Source organism: Cornus florida, unplaced genomic scaffold (assembly GCF_030987335.1).
Source record: "Cornus florida cultivar Cherokee Brave unplaced genomic scaffold, ASM3098733v1 CherokeeBrave_3.0.0_Hap2_Chr11, whole genome shotgun sequence".
Lineage (NCBI taxonomy): Eukaryota > Viridiplantae > Streptophyta > Magnoliopsida > Cornales > Cornaceae > Cornus > Cornus florida.
Window position 1 is genome coordinate 134,163,852 of NW_026775581.1, and position 20,097 is coordinate 134,183,948.

Genomic DNA, 20,097 nt, shown 5'->3' on the forward strand with positions numbered 1-20,097 from the left:
ACTTATGTATAATTATGTATTTTTTTATTTTTTTTAAACTTATTTCTTTTTATCGATGACATTTGTGACTGTATTTAATTAAAATATTATTAATTAATATTTTAATTCTTATATTTGTAACTATATTTTTTTTTACTGTATTTATTTAGCATACTATTTTATAACTATTTTTTTTCTTATTTGCCTTTTTGATTTATAAAAATTATATGGTTATATTAATTAAATTTTTTTTTTTTTAACAAGTGTATTGTGCCCCCTCTGAAATAAAATCTTGACTCCGCCCCTATACTGAAGGAGTTCTTGATTTTCTATTTCTTGTGCGATTGAACTTAATTTTATTTTATTAATTATACACAACTTAAATATGATTTTATTGACTTTTCATTATTATTATTATTATTTTGGAATTTTTCTTTACTACTTCACATACCTTGCTTGACAAAGAGAGAAAAAAGAGAAAAGAAATAAATAAATTATCTGAATAATAATATGTTAAAGGTAATTTCGTTTGAAAAATTTACTTAAACAATCACTTAAATAGACATTAATTAAAAACACCCTTTGAAATAATTTAAGAAAGTTTTTTTGTCAAAAATATTCATAAGAAATTTTTTTTATAATTGTCTAATAGTTGAAGAAATTTTTTTGCAACTCGCCCATATATATATATATATATATATAATTCACAAATGTACGATTTCATGTTTCCTACCTACTAATGTGGCTGGTGGGGATCCTAGTTGGTACTTGAAGAAGATAAAAATCTAAGGAAAATGCGTGCCAAATCGTCACACGTAATCATAACTAGATTGATTGATATTTGGACTTTTTTTTATAAACTACCCAATTAGTACTTGGTCATTAATAACATGTCATGTGCATTAAAAGACTTTTTAGATCCCAATGACCTGTCAACTTGATTGTATGAATTGCTCTTCAATCTTCATTAATTAATTTCATCTTTTTGGAATTTAAATTTTTAATTGAGTTAATTACTTTCTAAACTATGAATATGTGTAAGAGAATTAATGCTTCTTAGATTGCGGCACTAATGGTAATTGAAGGCAATTATCCACCAAGTGGAGTTATGTGGGTTTCAAGCCTTCCTCAACATGTTCTGCCTTGAATTAGCAATAACAATCTAAAGAGCTATGCCTTCCTCAATTATTGTGCTTCATTAAAAAGATATTTATCTTCAAAAATCGGTTTTCCAGCAACCAAAATTTAAGAGAAATTATTACATCTCTCGATACTACATAATTATAATTAATTATAACCTAACACGTAAATAAAATTGACATATTTTTTTTACATGTGATTTATCAACACCATGTAAAAATTTCTCTCAAACTTTAGATCTACTAGTCTACTAGAATTGAAAGGTCCATCCCCCCAATCTAGTCTTTGTTTGATGGCCACACAATGTTGAATCCTTTTTGGAACTTGCGAATGTGAATAGTTTATGGATAATATTAATACTATTCTTCATATGATTAAGTAAACAATTTGGGATAATACCGTTTAGAATTGACTTGCACAAGTACCAATTATTATACTGTGTGTTAATGCACATGGTAATTTGGTGGGAGGAAAGTGGGGACAATGATGTGTGAATAATGGGGATTGGGTGGGTGGTGGGTTGATACATAGTATAGGATTATAGGTTATAGCTAAGGTTGGTCCTTGCCTAGTGCAACAACTAAGTCATCCCTCATGCAATCTCTTTACTTTATCACGTGCCCATGCACCCCCCCTGTATAATCACAATCTCAACCATCACAATCAACCCCACAAATTTTTAATGTATTATGGGATATTAGTTAAATTAGCCACATATATAACTTACCCAATATATACACTCGCATACATAAAATGTATGCAAAATGTACAATATACGTACACAGATACCTTCCCATGCATGCAAGGAATATATATATATATATCTTTTCATTTCCAATATGCCATCGTAGGCATTATTCTCTTAATGCATTGAATGCTACAGTTATTTGAAGAAATAATTGTACTACAATACCTTGGTCATAAATAAGAAGATAGTATAAAAGTAGAACCAGCCTGTATAGCATTACTCTGTAAATAATTTCACCCGTATGAGACAAGACAGCCTCGTGCACTAAGTTTGTTCTTTTCATTTGGATTCAATATTGGCAGGTATTAGCTATAAGTTCACATCACTAGATTGCAATCAACATATATGCATGAGAATACTATACACATTCTCTGGTTGAGACACTCGTGTTAAATTATATTTCATGTCATAATATCATATTTCTAGATTTTGACACACGGTCACACATAGACTAGGGAAGTGGATGCGGGGAATAAGTGAAGCTCATTATTTCATATTATTACATATCATCAGCAACAACTTGTTAATCATGTGGGTATTGTATCTACTGCTGATTAACAAGAAGACACATTAAGTTCTAAATTATGCAAATATATCATGTCCAAAGGATCCTCAAAATTATTGTTTTATATATCATGGATTATGAGAAGCAAAATATAACCGACAAAGCATGAAATCATGACCTGTGGGAGGAAAGCAATTTTCAACAACGCATGATGTGGTGGGGAGCCATATGTCTTTGAAACAGCAACCATAACAGCTGTTTTTTTTTTTTTTTCTTTTTTTTTTTAAATATATATCATTTTCCAATAATTACAACCTAAAGCCCCTTCAAATACAGCAGCCATACTAGAAACTTCTATGTTTCAATTCAGTAAATTGCCTTGTATATTCCTCTTCCCTGTATCATGATAAAACAGCGCGCAACCCGCTTTCTAATTTGAACTCCATTCTATTCCCCAATTGAGAGTGTACAATAAGTTAATAACATGTGTTAACCTGAAAATAATAAACTTTTGACTACTTAATAAAATAAGAGTTCCTTAGTGGGATCAATTTCCCAGGAAACACAAGAAAAATCCTCAAAGTAATACTTAAAAGACAAGGCAAAATTAGTAAAGGGTATGGAATTGGAATGCTACCTGTGAGTTCATACATTTCTTTCTTTTTCACACTTCACACCAACTTCTGGACAATAAAAAACTGCCACAGCTGTGAGCACTAGTCATATTGAACATAGGTGTTTTGAGTAGTCCCACCTGCAATGACCTGTAATGACTTTGTGCATGAATCCAAATAAATTACATCACAACCATAACCATGTCATGTGGGATGTGAACATTAACCTGTGTTGTTGGGCTGTTACCCGTTTAGGCGGCGTCTCAAGCAAATTCTTGGGCACAATTTGGCACCAAAACAAGCATTAACTTCCCAATTTTAGGAGGGTGCACATGTTTGTTCCTTTCCTTCATCATATAAGATCTGTGATTCTTCTAATTTCTATTTGGCTTTCCCTTAATCCTGCTATTCTCATTCAACTGTGAGAATAATATACAGAGACTAAACAAAAAAGAATATGCTTAGTGGATGAAGGTAAGTCACATTCCATACAGATGCTGAGAGGAAAAGATCGGAAAAAAAAAAAATCTAAAGTTCAACATTATTTTACATATAATAAACTATTCGGAGACTCAACTCCATTACATTTGTCCATTCAAACTTTTATCATTTATCATTGCACCCACCAATCAATGACCTCTAAACCATATATTTAAAATGATACATACTACCACGCTCAAGGGGGGTTTGGGAAACCCTAAGGGGTACAGTAATTTCAAATGCCAGCTTCAACATGATGTCATCACATTAAATTGTGGTAAACATGGTCTATATATTATTAGACCACAATTTGTCCAAGTGTACAAAGTTAGGTACAATGGTCAGTATGCCCTGTGCACTGGTAAAAGATCCTACTGTCAAAAGATAAATGCATTCGTATCATTGCATATTTTTCCTTGAATTGAGAAGGTATGGTTTTTAGGATGAAAATAGCATACCTTAAAAAGCATTTAGAAAGATGGATTTAAGGATAAAAACATTTACAATCTCATAATAGAACTTCAATGCATATACGTAATATTATTTATCATCAAACATATTCATCATATAACATGAAAATAGTCAATATGGCTAGAGTGAGAATCTACTTCTCTCTCTCTCCTTCTTCTTCTTCTTCTTCTTCTTCTTCTCTTCTCTCCTTTTTTTTTTGGTTAAATAAAATACATGTCAGAAAAAAATCCCATCATTGTTTTGCTACAAATCAAATCCTCCACAATGATACCATTCTGCATGGTGAAGACAATTACCAAGGATTCCTTGAACTAGAAATTTATGATTTCTGCAACCTCAATAATAGCAAGCATTGAAAACCTCACAGTAGGAAAGTAAATATCAGCAACTTGTATCACCTAACCTAAACTGGACAAAAGGGTTAAATTGGAGGATGTCAAATAAGTAATATGCATGAAAAGTTACTAAAACTGGCAACATTGACATTTTAGAAACCAAATAATATTCATTGCAATTCATTTGACGAATGATAAGATGGACCTATGATAACATTTATACTGTTAAGCAAATGAAAAGTATAAAAACATTAAAATAGGGAGAAATTCCCTTGTCCTGTACAACTTTGCAACTTCTCTTCCTGAAAGACTTTGTCTCCTTGAACTATTAAAAACTTGCAAAGAAGACCAATTGTGTAACTTCTGTTTGGTTGCCGTTAAGCGCATAGTAAAATTACCATGTTACCCCTTCATAAATTATAAAAGAAAGTTATAACGTTAATTTATATTCCTATCAGACGGCGTCCACACTATGCGACTTGTTTTGTTATAAGGCCATATGGGTATAAATAAATCATATGAACACTAAAATTGGAATTAGAACTTCATAGTCGAGACAGAGATTCAATCAATTGAGACCTTTTTCATCTCCAATGAAGGACGTTGTGGGAGAGGGAAGAGACTAAGAGGGCTGAGAGATTTTATAGGTATTTATAACGGTAAAATGAGAATTAAGAAAAAAATTAACATCTTGTGATGTGCACACGAGTGCTTTAACAACTATTTTATATCGGTATAGTATATGGGGGGTGAAATGCTATATCATTAATTTAAAGGGGCAAGTTGCAAAAAAAAAAAAATCACAACCAACCCTTAAAAATAAAAGGAATACACAATTGAAACATTGGTATGTGGAGATAGTTAAATAAATATATATAATATGTATTAAGATAGCATGTGGTTTGATTGATAATTTAATACTATGATTAGAGTGGGGAAAAGAAAAATCATGTAACTAACCTGATGAAAAGAAACTCTTATCAAGTTAAATTAAGTTGAGCCGAAATGTCAGATGCACGTTATGTACAGTGTTTTCTCTATTACCAGGTCATAAGATGAGAACCCATTGAAGCGCATTATGATAAATTTGATTTGGATTGCTTGCAAAGGAGCTTCATAAGACTATGCCAGTTCATAAATCTGCTTTCCTGTATCTTTCTTTCCCTATAAGGCTCCACATACCCATGGCCCCACGTAAAGAAAGAGGTCCAGACTCCAGAGCCAATCACATTATTTTGTCAACATGGAAGTGGAAGAAAATGACCATTGCAGATCTGAACCCACACATTCCACAAACACCTCTCTCTCTCTCTCAAAAATTGCCAGCGCTGTGTCCTCAAATTAATAACTCACTACCTCTATAAATTTACAACACATCCCCTCTAAATTCTACCCCCCAGCAGCCTTCCCTAGAGAGAGCCAAAAGACAAAGCATAACTTGTTTTCTTTTGTTCTGCGAGGAAACCCAAAAAAACATCTCTTCTTGGGTCTGCAGATCTTCCCTACAATCTGCATTGATATATCTTGAAGCACAGAAGGTGCGCGATAGTGGTAATTGTTTGGTATTGGGTCCCTTCAATTTCTTTGCTAATCCTTTTGGGTTTCACAATAGATATTATCTGTCTTGTTCTGCAAAATCTAGAAAAAGAACTTCAATACTCAGTCGCCACAGAAATGATTGGGTTCTGTGACTTGTCTGTCTCCCTTCAAGTCCATTCTTTCATTCTCTTATGTTATTCTTTTAGTTCTTTATAGAACCCCAAAAGCATGACTCAAGAAAAAATTTATTTCAGTTGCACATAGAAAAAGTCACTTGAAGTCTAAGCGTGCAATTTTTTCATGTAAAGCACATGCTAAGAAAAACTATAATTGGTATAGCTCATGCCCACTTTGTTACAAGTTAATGCATGCACTGAATCTCTCTTCTTGGGATTCCTCTAAATTTTCCATAAATTCTTGAAGATTGAGTCTGAAAATCACTGAAAGACAATCAAGGGAAGGAAAACAGCTGATAGTGAGTTTTTCGGTTTCTGGAATTTGAAGGAAAGAGGTGGAGATGTCTGCGAAGTTTATATATTCTTTAACAGAAGAAAACCCAGATATGCAGAAGCATATTGGGTGTATGAATGGAATTTTTCAAATCTTCGACCGCCACCATTTTCTTGCCAGGCGGCGGGTCAGTGGCCACAACCACAAGAGACTACCACCAGGTATTTTCATCTATCATGGTTAGGCTTCAATTTTAAGGCTTTATGCTACCTTAGTTGCTTCAATATGTGCATCTTCAACTTGATTTATAAGAAAGTTATATTTCATGAATTTGTCTATTATTGGTATATGATTAACTTTAATGGATCCAAGCATGCACACGTTCTAATTGTACTAACCTCATCAATATCTTTTATTCTTTCAAAAATCGTTAATTAACATCTTGTCAATGATTCTGTCATGGGCTTCTTTTTCTTTCATTTTCCCAGTCTAAAGGCATATAAATTAATAAATGATTTATTATTTGTCCATCAACAGTTCTTATTCTTAATATTCAAATAACCTATATTCAGCCTAGCAGGCTCCTGATCAAATAGAATGATGAAAAAAGATAGAAAGTAGAAACGGATGCTTTGACTCTAAGACTAAGAACTAGCTATAGATTGATAAATGCTTAAAAATGATATTAAAGTAATTTTTATGGTTGTAAATTTCTTCCGACAATTTCTTCATATTTGGATGAATTTTGCATTAAAAAAGTTGAGTCATTCTCCACTATAACATCACCAATTCACCAGTATCTTCCAATGATGTACCCTAAAAGTTTAGTGTGAGAATCAGTTCTTGCCTCTGTATTAACAATGCTTTGTCCTTATTTTTGATTTGCTATGCTTTGTTATAATAATTTTTTACTTAGCTTTCATTTATTTATTTTTAGCAAGCTTGAATATATATTTCTTTTTCCTAATTATAACCTTGAGTATGTAAAACAATTAGCACTGCTAGTTTCAGCATCTAACCTAAAACAATTAGCACTGCTAGTTTCAGCATCTAACCTTTCTTTTTCTGTAGATGTAGCACTATTAGTTCAAGAATTTCTGTATATGTAAATCTATTAGCATTGCCAGTTTCAGCATCTAAAATTTCAAGATTTTCTGTAGGTCAAAGTGCCAATCATGGATTGGAGCCCAACAGGACAACACAGAAAGCTACAGTAAGATTTTAAAACAGCAGAAACAGTCAATATTATATGACCAGTAGATTCTTTTAAGTATGCATTACTTGAAATTGCAGGAGAAAGATCTGAAGGACGCCGTGAAAGAGAAACAAAGAGTCTCTGTCGACTCATCCACCACTTCTTTTTCATCCTCTTCTTGCTCATCTACGTTCTCATCAATTGATCGCAATAGAACAGCTCAGCCAGATACGTTCTCCTTCGGCCACAGCATATCCCCCAAAACCCTATCTCAGACCTTACCAATGAAACAGCAAAATTCGTCTTTGCAGTCAGCCCGGCAGTCCCCCAATCTCCGTGACGTTGTGAAGGACTCAATCTACAGAGAACCCCATGGGTTATCAGTTAAAACAATAAGCAAAGAGGAAAGAATTGGCCATGTCAAGAAGCACATAGATTCTCCAAGGCCATCACAGCTTTCCAAATCTGATAAGGATAAAGTTTTCGGTCTAGATGAATCATTTCAAGTTCTTGCTAAGATTCGGGAAGCACCAAGGAATTCCAGTAAAGAGAAGGATGGTCCTCTGTCCTTGACAGTGAAGGATGCTACGCGGTTCTCTTATGATGAAAGGGAATCACGAGATATATTGAAATCCAATATAAAGATCAAAGAGCTCCCAAGGCTTTCATTGGATAGTAGAGCAGGTTCCACAAGGAGTTGCTCCTCTGAATCAAGAGCAAATTTTCTATTAGGGGATCTAGAGCGGGCAAATCGGAACTGCAACAAAATCCTGCACCCACAGCAAGAGCCAGGAAGTAATAAACGATCATCTATCATAGTGGCAAAGTTGATGGGATTGGAAGCATTTCCAGATTCCATGCCAACTAATGAGGGTCAGATCAAGGAGATTAAATCCTGCACATATGAAGATTCCAATGGAATTTCAAGATTGTCAAGAATAGCTGATGACAGCAAGCAGAGTCAGGTTTCTGGGTCCCCAAGGATTTCCCAAAGGGACCCTATCTCACCTCGATTGAGACATGTGAACTCGATCATTAAACCAAACTCAAATTCAAGATCTCCACTTGAACCAGTTCCACGGAGGAAGCCAGAAGGGAGTCAATTCTCTCAAAAACCAGCTTTCATCTATCGGGAAGCTCAAACAAAGGCTCACAATCCGTCTCCTACAGTTTATGGTGAAATTGAGAAAAGATTGACTGAACTTGAGTTCAAGAAATCTGGCAAGGATCTCAGAGCTCTTAAACAGATTATTGAAGCAATGGAAAAGACAAGAAAGAGGTCAGAGAGCAAAAGAGAAGAGCATGTCTCGAATGTTGAGTCTCCGAAAAGCAATTACAGCCCAGGACACTGCAGCCTCGATCAGAGTTCTAAAATAACAACCCAGCGGAGCCAGAATAGTAACTTTCCAATTTCTCCCACCATCAGGGGGCCGAGTTCTCCAAGAAGATCTGAATCCCCAATTGTGATCATAAAACCAGCCAAACTTATCGAAAGGCCCAGAAACTCTGGTTGCTCTACAATCCCAAATGATGGAATATCATGTCTCCGGAAACTCCGGACTGGTGACTCTGCAAATAGCAGAAAGGGTCTGAATGACAAGCAAACAGCTAAAGATCTAACTCCGAGAAGCAATCATCTTACAGACCCTTCTGGTCAGCCTCTTCATTCCATGAAGAAAAGCACAAGTGCCAGAACTTTGAGATCAATGCCAATTTCAAAGGCTACTCAGCATATGATGATAGAAAATCCTACCATCTCTGGAAGGAGTTCAGATGCGATAAGCCCAAGACTGCAACAAAAGAAGCATGTAGTGGAGAAGCAATCTCGTCCCACCACCTCGTCATCCGTTCGGAACAGGGCCAGGCAGCAAAACAGAAAGCAACCAACAGAATCGGGCTCAGAGAGTAGAAGACTCAAACCAAAATCTCCCAGTCTAAGGCAAGGCAGTGAAAAATTTAGTGAGATCAGTTATGAAATGCAAAACTTGAGTTGCGAAAGTGATGCGGTTTCTTTGCAATCAGAAAGCAACATTAGCTTGGCCTCACAGATTGACACAGAAAGCTCCAGTTGTTGCAACCAAGTCAGTGGCATATACCAGCAGAAAGACCAGAGAAATCAAGTAAGTGTTCCTACATTTGGTTTTCGTATTATCATTCTAATTTACTGGCTAACAGGTTTCATATTTCCTGATCAGAATCTAGCGGCAAGGTTAAGCGAAGACAAGTCAGTGGCTGAACTTACAACAGCTAACTTGGACCAACCAAGTCCTGTTTCCGTTCTTGATGCTACATTCTACATAGAAGACTTGCCATCTCCTGTGAAGAAGATATCAAATGCTTTCAAAGGTAAGGTTCTTGTTTTGTTAAGCATCTGCCATGCAAACTTGAAAATATCAGTACACTGCCAGTATGTTCAAACTTGAAATTGTCTTATTTCTAGTGCAGGAGGGTGCAACAGTTGCTATATTTAACAAACAGATAAATATCAGTACACTGCTTGGTAAAAAGTAAAGATGAATAAGGAAAACATAAATTGTACAAAGACATGGCTTTATCAATATACCGCTTGCTATAAAGTAAAGATGAATAAGGAAAACATAAATTGTACAAAGACATAGCTTAAACTCATGTCATATTCTTTTTACAAATCCAACAAATGCATTCTTCCATGGAAAGAGCAACAGTTTCAACTTCAGCATGGCCATTTACAAAGTGTTAATTTTTTTTTTTTATATTTGATACATTAGATGTAAGCTTCCTTGGTCATGGCTTCTTGACCCGATTGTGTTGGTAGTCCAACACAAAACCTTACTAAGCAAGAAATAGTAAGACATTAGTTCAACTTCCAAAATATGCAGAACAGTGGTAGTTCAGAAATGGTAAAATAGTGAGAGAGTTACTCTTAATTTTATCTTTACGACCTGATGTATGGAATGATTAATGGAACTTCACTATATTTCTTGAACCTCATTTTCTCTTTACTCTACAGATGATGAGAATCTCAATTCCAATGGAGCAGAATGGAATCCAGTGGATCAAGATCACTTACTGAACAGCACAAGACCCAATCTCAGCACTGAGGTCAACCATAAAAAATTAGAGGACGTCAAGCACTTGGTGCATAAGCTTAAACGACTGAACTTTAATCATGATGAAGCTACCACAGGTTGCATTGCATCTATTAGTGAAAACACGAATTCAGACCACAGATACATCACTGAGATGCTGTTAGCATCAGGTTTTCTAAAAAATCTAGGCTCTAGTCTAACAACCATTCAGCTCCACCCATCAGGCCATTTGATCAACCCCAATTTGTTCCTTGTCTTGGAACAAACCAAGGGAAGCACCGAGCTCCAAAACAATGAACACAGCCATAAAAAGGTTACCCAGTCAAAATCCAAAGAGAGAATCCAAAGAAAACTTGTATTTGATACCGTCAATGAGATTCTTGTCCATAAATTAGCTTCTCCAGCTTCTTCTGAGGTATGGATCTCTCCAAATAGATTAAAAGGAAGACGCTCCAATGGACAGAAGCTTCTGGAAGAATTGTGTTCAGAGATAGACCGTCTCCAAGCCAACAGAAACTGCAGCTCAGATGATGAATGCTTGATAAGCTTCTCAAGTGAGGATAAAATAGAAAATTGGACTGACTACAGTAGTGAGGTTCCTCAGGCAGTGCTAGACATAGAACGCTTGATATTTAAAGACTTGATTAACGAGGTAGTGAGTTGTGAGGTAGCCGGTCTTCAAGGCCAGCCATGAAGGCATTACAGGCATCTGTTTTCCAGTTAGCATCTTAGTATTCTCTCTCCCCCCCCCCCCCCCCCAACACTCACACACACCCACCCAATTCTCTCATTTCATTTTTTTTTTTTTTTTGGACGTAAAAGATCAATAATCATGGATAAGAACAGCATCTCTTTCCTAGTTGTAGGGAAAATCTCTCCTCGAGTATGTAACATATATCTTCATTACAATCAATGTACATATAAGAAACCTTTTGCTTTTGTTTATTTTTAACAATATGGCAATACATTAGTACGTTAACAAAATCATAATACATCTAGAATGCTAATATTCCTCAAAGGCTGAAACCCTCAAAAGGTATATATTTTCTCAACACGCACCCACATAAAGTAGTTTATACAATTAAGTTAATTCCAATTTTGCCTTCCCAGTTCACATACCACATATTTCACGCGGTATTTTCTACTGCCCCTACATCTTTATCCTCCATGTTTCCTGATGGCAAGCACCTATAAGAATATGTCGGCCATTTCACAGGATCTACACTCAAGTGATAAATATTTAATCTCATTTGAACCATTCCCCCATCCCCAATCCAGAAAAACAACTCTGATTTATTCTATGCGGTGGCTAGCATCAAAGGAGCACATAGCAGTCCACTCATCAATGAATTCACAACTATAGCAAGAAACAACTCATCAATGAATTCACAACTATAGCAAGAAACGACCGCATCTTAAGAATACCAACTAATTAAATCAACATGGAATATTATTTGGTACATCAATCAAGCAAGACTTTCCCAGTTAATCTATGCTTGAATAATCAACTTCCAACTACCACACCTGCAAGAGGTTGGATAATTTAGAATGTAGAATCTAGAAAAGAATACGGAGGCTGTCCAAACAGATCTGCAAGACTGCAAGAAGTATATAATGTGATCGGGTTTCAAGCTGACAGCAGTTGGCGACATTGTCAAATAGTCATGACTAAATACCAGAATTCCCATCAAAAAATTCCATATACAGACCACATAACCATATTATTTAAGGCTGTTATTATCATAAAAGTAAACTCCTGAGCCATAGGTAAAATTTCTAGAATTATCTGAACAATTCAAAATAGTAGCAATTCTTCTTTCCTTAAAATCAATCTTTGCTTTGCTTTTGATTTTCATTATGGATTCTAAATATTATTCCTTATAAGACTCTTTTTAACCCCAGACTTGCATTAATCCAGAGCTGAAAAATTCCTGATTCCAGTCATTAGTTTTCACAAAGGGGGGTATTTGGAAGCTACTTCAAAGAAGATTGCTTTGAATGGCCATTAGAGATTGTTGAGCATGGCCTAGTGAGTAAATCAATAGAAGATTATATTCCGGAAACTCGTTGAAAGCAAAAAATGGGGGAAAATGAAAAAGTGCACCAATTGATCTTTGTACAAAAATGTAAAGGTATATTTAGATGTTCCAATTAAGTAAAGAAGTATCACTTTTAAATACTCTTACAAACAAATTAAAGGTGGGAGGAGGATAAAAAAGAAGATGACACCTATAATAGCTATTTTAGTTGTAACTACAACAACAACAATCAAAGCCAACTATTTGGGGTCAGCTACATGAATCTATTTTTTCATTCCACTATCTAAGATTGTTGTAAAGCATAAAACGAAAGCGAAGAGATAAATAAAACAAGTAGAACAACACATAGATATTACGTGGTTCAGCCACTAGGGCCTACATCCACGGCACAAAGAGCCAAAAGGGCTACATCACTTTTATAATACTCTCTCAATTCATATACAATACAATGGTGGAAGCTCCTTTATATAGGAGAAGAAATTATGGGAATGGAAAGAGATAGAAAATAGGAAACAAGGAGGATTTTTCTTCAATAATAAGAAACAACATCAATTAGTGAAAGATTTTCCTCTACCGATTTCTCCATTAAATTTTCAATACTCCCCCTCAAGTTGGGCATTAAGTTGGAGCATGAATGCCCAACTTGCCATTGAGATGATGAGCAACAAGTGTGAATGATGAAGAGAGAAGATGAAGAACAATGCTACCGAACACACCGACAACCCAAACAAGTGAACAAAAAACTATTGGAGACACGACAAAGGCGAGGATAATGCTACCGAACACACCAGCAGTCCAAATAAGTCAATAAAAACTGCCGGAGACACGGCAAAGGCGAAGAACATTATTGCCGAACAAACCGGCAGCCCAAATAAGTCACAAATAACACCGAGAAACCCTTAGCAGCATTTCAAATGCTAAGGGAATACCCCAAAATAAGGGTCCGAATTTAGGAAGAGAAATTATGCTCTGATACTATGTTGTAAAGCATAAAACGGAAGCAAAGAGATAAATAAAACAAGTAGAACAACACACAGATATTACACGGTTCAGCCACTAGGGCCTACATCCACGGCACAAAGAGCCCAAAGGGCTACATCACTTTTATAATACTCTCTCAATTCATATACAATACAATGGTGGAAGCTCCTTTATATAGGAGAAGAAATTATGAGAATGGAAAGAGATAGAAAATAGGAAATAAGGAGGATTTTTCTCCACTGATTTCTCCATTAAATCTTCAATAAAGATCATTGCCTTAGTCAAACCACATGTTATTTTATCCGTTAACTTTAGTCTCCCTCTTAGCTGTAACTGATTGTCATTTTTCCTCAAATCCAGTAGTTAAATAGAGAGCTCTCTCTTAATAGCATCAATCTACAAACTAAAACATCGAAAAGAAATTTGCAAACCATAATTTTTTTGGACAAATTTCAATTAATATACGTGATAGATTTTTTTTTTCTCAGATTAAAGTTCATTGCCACATCAAGTATATGCTTCAAGTCAAGCATTTTTGTCTTCTAATTAAATTTATCTCCTACTAAATTTAATATTTTAAAATTATTAGTTATCACTTCTTACTATATTAGTAATTTTTAAAGTAATTTCTATATTAATTTTGGTAGACTTTTTTGTACTTAGTTGCCAGCGAACACGCGTGTTATGAATCATACAAATAGTTCTCGAGCACTCAAAGGCTAGAACAAACAACTAAAATTAATTAAGCAGCAAAATTAATTAAAGCAAACAAATATATGAGGGAAAATACAAAGTGAAATTAGTGTTTGTCAGTGTAGTAACCTGTAAAACCATACTATTTCCATAGTTGACTCAAGTCACGTTCTAACTCAAACTAGGAAAACAGCGCCAAACACCTATTAGTGAAGTTATCCAGAAAACAATGGTTCAACATTATATTGGATCTTCCTTGAATTGATAAAAATTTTAAAATTTTAAAAAATAAATAAATAACCGTTTCTGATCAGAGATAATAACTTTAGCGATAAGTAGAAAAGGAAAAATAATGGAACATATCAGATGACCCACAAATAAACAAGGAAAATATAAAATCATCCTCTGGGCAACCCAAGTACTCATCAGAATTTTCAACTACCAACCCTCCTCCTCCTCCGATAAGAGAGACAGATTAGATTATAATTTATGATCATCAAATCATGCATTTCACCAAAACCACAATTAAGAGTGGGAGTAACTGTCGCACCAAAAGATAGATCAACGCCCTTATGATAGAGCTAATGGTCTTGGGACTAAACCCCCCCCCCCCCCCCCGCCAAAAAAAAAAAAAAAAAGGAACAACTTCCATTTCTCTTGTTTCAATGAAAATTTTTCAACCTGCCATCTACATATATATATATATATGAAAATCAACCCTAAGTTCTAACTTCTAATACAGCTACTGACTCGAGAATCAATGACACCTCCACCCAATACAGCCAAGGAACACACCTGAGTGCAACCAAGGTAAAGACAGCAACTTTCCACAAATAAATTATGTAATGTACAAAGTTAATTGAAGCTAAAACTGGAGATCTTTAACCCCCATCGCAATCTGAAACTCTAAGAGTGTGCATATGAGACAAGATGGTGCACCACAGGGAAATCAACTGAACCACAGAACATCAATTCATATAAACCTTCTAAAATTCAGAATAAGATCCAAGAATGAATCTGAGTAACATCAATGAAGATACAAAGTCTAATTAAATTTAGCTGCAACCACCTAGTGTATAGTGATTGCACTTAATTATGGATATTGCAAATTTGCAATATGACGCCCCTAAAAGGCAGACAACACTTTACACCAGTTTTTCACTCTTTCGCAGGCCTTGAGAAAAGCACCTCTTGAAATTGGTACGTGAACACAAATTAAGACTGCACCCATATAAGATTGCAAAATATTCATTGATATCATAATCCAATAAGAAAATTTAGGAATAAAAACATTTTTAGAGACTCATACAGTATGTTGCTATATGTAAATTTTGTCTGACATTGTTCAACCGAAACAGAAGTCAACAGGGCATTAGATCCCAAATTCAAGTCAATTAGAACCCCTTCCCCACCATTATATTTTATCAAAAGTCCATATCCTCCAATTTCAGAGGAAATAGTAAACTGTTACTCTTGCTACCTTGCACATGGCAACACCAATTTTAGAGGAACTTACCCTATTAACATAATGAACCAGAAAATCCTTCCAGTGCTGCTTCAACGCTCAAAGGCCACCTTAGATGGCTCATTGTCGCCAAATTTTACGTAGATTCATTTTATAAGTAGAAATAATGGTCACAACTGCTAAAAGGCATATTAAAGTATCTATCCACTACTAAATTATAAAAACAAGAATTGCAATTTGAAAAAATCATTAATGACAAAAGTCTATTATGGCAACTCACAAGCACATACCTTGGAAACGTGTAAAAATGGGGACATTTTCCTCTAGCAGTCTCTAATGCCTGTATATAGACAAATCTATGCTCCCCGACTTTGACTACAGTGGAAGCAGCATCTGATGCTGGTTCCTTAATAAGTATACAAATTCTAATCAAACAGACCTAATTTACAATTGAGTCAGTTCCTGCGAGATTTCCATGGATTCCTTTATAATTTGCCCGGCCCTCCTTTTCTTGTCATCTTTCAAATTTTCATTCCCAAATCAAGAGGCAGTTTTCTCATTACCTTCATTTTGGAGGCTCATTGCTGTAATGAAGGACTTCTTACCAGTCCCAAACTTAAATTGCACAGTTGGCCTCTTCTTCAAAAGAACCTGCTTCCCACCCTCTTCAGGATCACATAACCTGTCCTTCACCGCTTCAAAAGCGGGGGCAAACGTATCCAATACTGAAACATGATTTTCAATAACTGCACGATTTTGCATGACAGCTTCATCCAAAAGCTTAGGCGGAAGAAGAACTGAAGACACTACCTTCTCCCCAAATTGCATTGGTGCTGCAAGAAACGGGTTGCAATCCGCAGCTCGTTTTGCCTTAGCAGCATCTCCTGGGTCAACTGCTGTTGGCACCTCAGACCCATTAGAAGCCAACTCCTGCTGCAAATTCATCAACGGCCGTTCTACCTTCTGCTCTTTAGCCTCCGCAATCTTATCCGACTGAGTATCTGCTTCTCTCTCATGCTGCAAGGGCGAGTTTACGTAAGTCATGCGATCAGGAAAGGCAGGTAACCATGCCGGTACGTGCTCGGCCGGTGGCGTTTCTCCGATTTGCATATAGCTTGACATTGGCTTCGAGTCTTTAACAATCGGAAAACGTGGAATCGAATGCGCAAATGGGATTTCCTCAGCTTCACCAACATACCGAATAATCTCCTGAACAATGCCAGAAACTGCAAGGCAGCTATTAATATCTGAAGCACCCAAAAATCCCTGTTGCGATCCCAAATCTTCCAATCCCTGAATTATGTCGAACACGTTACACTCATTCCTACCGGCCAAATTCGCATAGAGAATTGCAGTCTTCCCTAAGTGGGAAATATATCGGACGGCGACGTCAGCGAGCGTGTTGAGAGCTGAGTGCTGAAAACTCTGAAACCCTACACTCCCGCAAACCTGCGCTACAGCAATTTTTGCAATCGATTGGGCAAAATCGTCAGTTCCTCCTGAATTCTTCTTGATAGTGTTGTGTTGGTAGTCTCTTCCACTCTCCGCACCTCCATCGCTCATACTCGACACTTCATGTCACTTCAAATAAGCAAAATCCCCAAAAAGACCATTCGCATCTTTCAGCGACTGATCATCGTTAGAATTAACAACACTTCAGTACAGAAAGAATCCAGCAAAACCTAGACTGATTTATTTATAGGGTTTCTGCGATTGAATCTGGAGTTCAGCCGAATTTTGATTCAAGATTGAATGGATTATGTGGAAAAGGAAACCCTAATCAGAAATTGGATAGCATTAGCTGTGCTAGTGAAAGATAAGGGTTCGATAGGATTGGTGAATTAACGTTAAGCCCTAGTAAAACCCCTGGATCGGGAGGAGGATAAGCCAGAGACAGAAAGAGAGAGAGAGAGAGAGGGAAGCTGAGTTCAAGATGGGTTCACGTCTGTTAATTATAGAGTGCCAAGTGCCAAGTGCCAAGTGCCAAGCTTAGGGAAGATGATTGTTGGAAAAATCAAAATGCTAATCACACAACAAACAAAATAATTTTTTTTTTATTTTTATAAATAAATTATGTCCGTAGACAATTAACGACAATTTGACCTCAACAGTGATCATAATTAAATTCCCTAAATTATAGGTTCCCAATGTTTGGGTTCTTCCTACAACATCTTTGCACGTTGTTTTACACTAATCACCATAACTAGTTGTTATTAAATTCTTGACAAAACAAAAATAATCACATTGACTGTAGAGAGAGAACTTGGTTTGATTTGCTTCAATTATTTTATTCTGGAAATTTGCAAATGCAACGGCTTCCGTAGCATAGTGGTAGTGCGTTCGCTTCGTAAGCGAAAGGTCGCGAGTTCGATCCTCGCCGGGAGCTCTCTCTCTTTGTTTTTTTTTTAGCTTACATCATTTCGTATGATGTGGGCCAGGGCCGTCTACAAATTTCGGGTTGAGTGTGGGCCGGGGCTTTACTCTGTGGGCCACATTGGGTGGCAACCTTTTACAAAATCATGGACAAAAAGAATCCCGCCAGCCCGCTAAGACCAACAAACGTCACGTCTCACACAAAAACAGTTAACTCTATTTATAGGGATCAGTACTTACACGCTCCATGACATATATATTTTTATTGGCATATGTGGGTTGGTAATAATTCCTGTGGATGCTTTGTTGATTTCATTTTTTACGACACTAATTCACCTCCCTACTTGCATGGCTTATGCTTGTATTAAGTTTTCTTCTCCGAATGTATATTGGTGTCGCCTAATTTATCAAGGTCTGTAATGTATGTACATATATTCACCTGAGATTATTAAATGAGTTGTGAATTTTATTTTATTTTTTAGTCAAAAATGAGTTGTGATTGACTCTGAAAGCTCAAGCACATTCGGTTTTTTTTTTTTAAATTTATTTATGGGAAGTGTTCGATTATTTATTTATTTATTTATAAAGGGTTTTCATGTAAGACTAGACTCAATTAACAAAAAACATTCCTAAATTCTTTAATCCAGGCCAAGAAGAGGCCTTTCTTTAATTAATTACTTCCCAGATCTAGCGTAATGATGAAACAAAACCCCAAGTTAAGGCTTAGTCCAACCACCATTTCACCTTGGTTTTCCCAGTTCTGGTGGTTTTTTTTTTTTTTTTTTTAATTTAAATTTCATTTTTATTTATAATAAAGCATCCTCATAACAACTGTAAAATTTGAAACAATACGTGATTGGGTTAAATCTTGAATTTTACATGTGATTATGTCATTTCATGAATTATGATGAATCCGTTCTACAAATTAGTTTGAATGTCATTTATATAATACTGAATGGATTTTCTTTTTCCTGTAAGTTTAGATTAATTAAAGGAAAAAGGGAATATACATTATACACAACCAGTATTGCATGATGCTAATTTTGTAATAATATTATACTCCGATTTGTACTTAATTCGAACTAATTTCTTTTTCCATATCAATTTTACCCACAAAAAGAGAGGCAAAGTGAGACTGAAGCATGCCAACATATATAATGGTTTTCTCCGTATCATTATAACAATATTCTCTGGTTGTTATCCGTACATTTATATTGTTGTCTTTATATTCTTTACCAAGAGAATAAAACATGAATATATTAGAATCATTAATTAGAGAATGATCTTCACTACATGAAATAAAGAAAGAAAAATGACAGAATAATCTGATGAACTTTATATATAGTTTGGACATTATTTCCTTATTTTTTCCCCTGGTAGTTAAACATAAAATTTATATCAGAAAATTAATGCTTTCCCTCCATCACTTTCTCACTCTTCTACTCAATTGTTGTTGTTGGTTTTTTCTTTTTTCTTTTTTTTTTTTTTTTTTTTTTTTTTTTTTTTTTTTTTTTTTTCTGGATTACATTGGACATTAATGTTTTATATTCAACTCTCAAACACCACCTCAGCAAACGGGGATTTGTCATTCCCAAATACTGAATTTGTTGTACGTTTCAATCTCATAAGTTGCAATCACAGTCTCCTTGTCAAGAAGCCTAAGCACCGATGGGTTTCCTAGTCAATAAAAAAATATTTGAGTGTGTACCTCAAGAAACTTAATTCAAACCCTAGGATTGCAAGGAAAAGAATCAAAGAGCCAAATGTAGAAGTAACTTGGTAATTAGGCCAACTGATTATGGTATAGAAAACCGAACAACGAATGGGGGACCTCATATATATAGAGCCTCCGTGGTCCCTTTTCTTACACAAAGAAAAAGGGTCATAGCTAGCTGCCTCCAAAACCCTAATTATATATATATATATATATATATATATATAGTATTTCTTCTTCTCCTTTTTTGATCAGTAGTTGATGAGGACCACAATAATAAACTTTTCATTTGATGCCACTTTGGAAGG

The 20,097-nt window shown here is 35.5% G+C and overlaps 2 protein-coding genes, 1 long non-coding RNA gene and 1 other non-coding gene across 5 annotated transcripts; 2 read left to right on the plus strand and 2 right to left on the minus strand.

Moving 5' to 3' along the window:
* Positions 1-1,201: 1,201 nt before the first annotated feature.
* Positions 1,202-7,669, minus strand: LOC132282298 (uncharacterized). Its single transcript, XR_009471745.1, has 3 exons — positions 7,543-7,669; positions 3,214-3,388; positions 1,202-3,136 (listed from the first exon to the last, which is right to left on the minus strand). It is a non-coding gene; the product is annotated as an uncharacterized LOC132282298 (long non-coding RNA).
* On the plus strand, positions 5,613-11,469 carry LOC132282295 (protein LONGIFOLIA 1-like). Its single transcript, XM_059783914.1, has 5 exons — positions 5,613-6,482; positions 7,422-7,474; positions 7,555-9,576; positions 9,652-9,802; positions 10,446-11,469. The coding sequence occupies exons 1-5, from the start codon at positions 6,329-6,331 to the stop codon at positions 11,216-11,218; spliced, it is 3,153 nt and encodes a 1,050-aa protein (XP_059639897.1). The 5' UTR covers positions 5,613-6,328; the 3' UTR covers positions 11,219-11,469.
* On the minus strand, positions 9,708-17,707 carry LOC132282297 (transcription initiation factor TFIID subunit 8-like). Of its 2 annotated transcripts, XR_009471744.1 has the most exons (2): positions 15,993-17,707; positions 9,708-9,827 (listed from the first exon to the last, which is right to left on the minus strand). XR_009471744.1 is itself a non-coding variant. In XM_059783915.1 (1 exon), the coding sequence occupies exon 1, from the start codon at positions 17,263-17,265 to the stop codon at positions 16,243-16,245; it is 1,023 nt and encodes a 340-aa protein (XP_059639898.1). In that variant the 5' UTR covers positions 17,266-17,707; the 3' UTR covers positions 15,918-16,242. The 2 variants fall into 2 exon arrangements, 1 of the variants encoding a protein (XP_059639898.1); XM_059783915.1 differs by lacking the exon at positions 9,708-9,827 and having other exon boundaries at positions 15,918-17,707.
* A 309-nt stretch (positions 17,708-18,016) lies between these two features.
* TRNAT-CGU (transfer RNA threonine (anticodon CGU)) lies at positions 18,017-18,088 on the plus strand. The gene has a single exon. It is a non-coding gene; the product is annotated as a tRNA-Thr (tRNA).
* Positions 18,089-20,097: the final 2,009 nt, after the last annotated feature.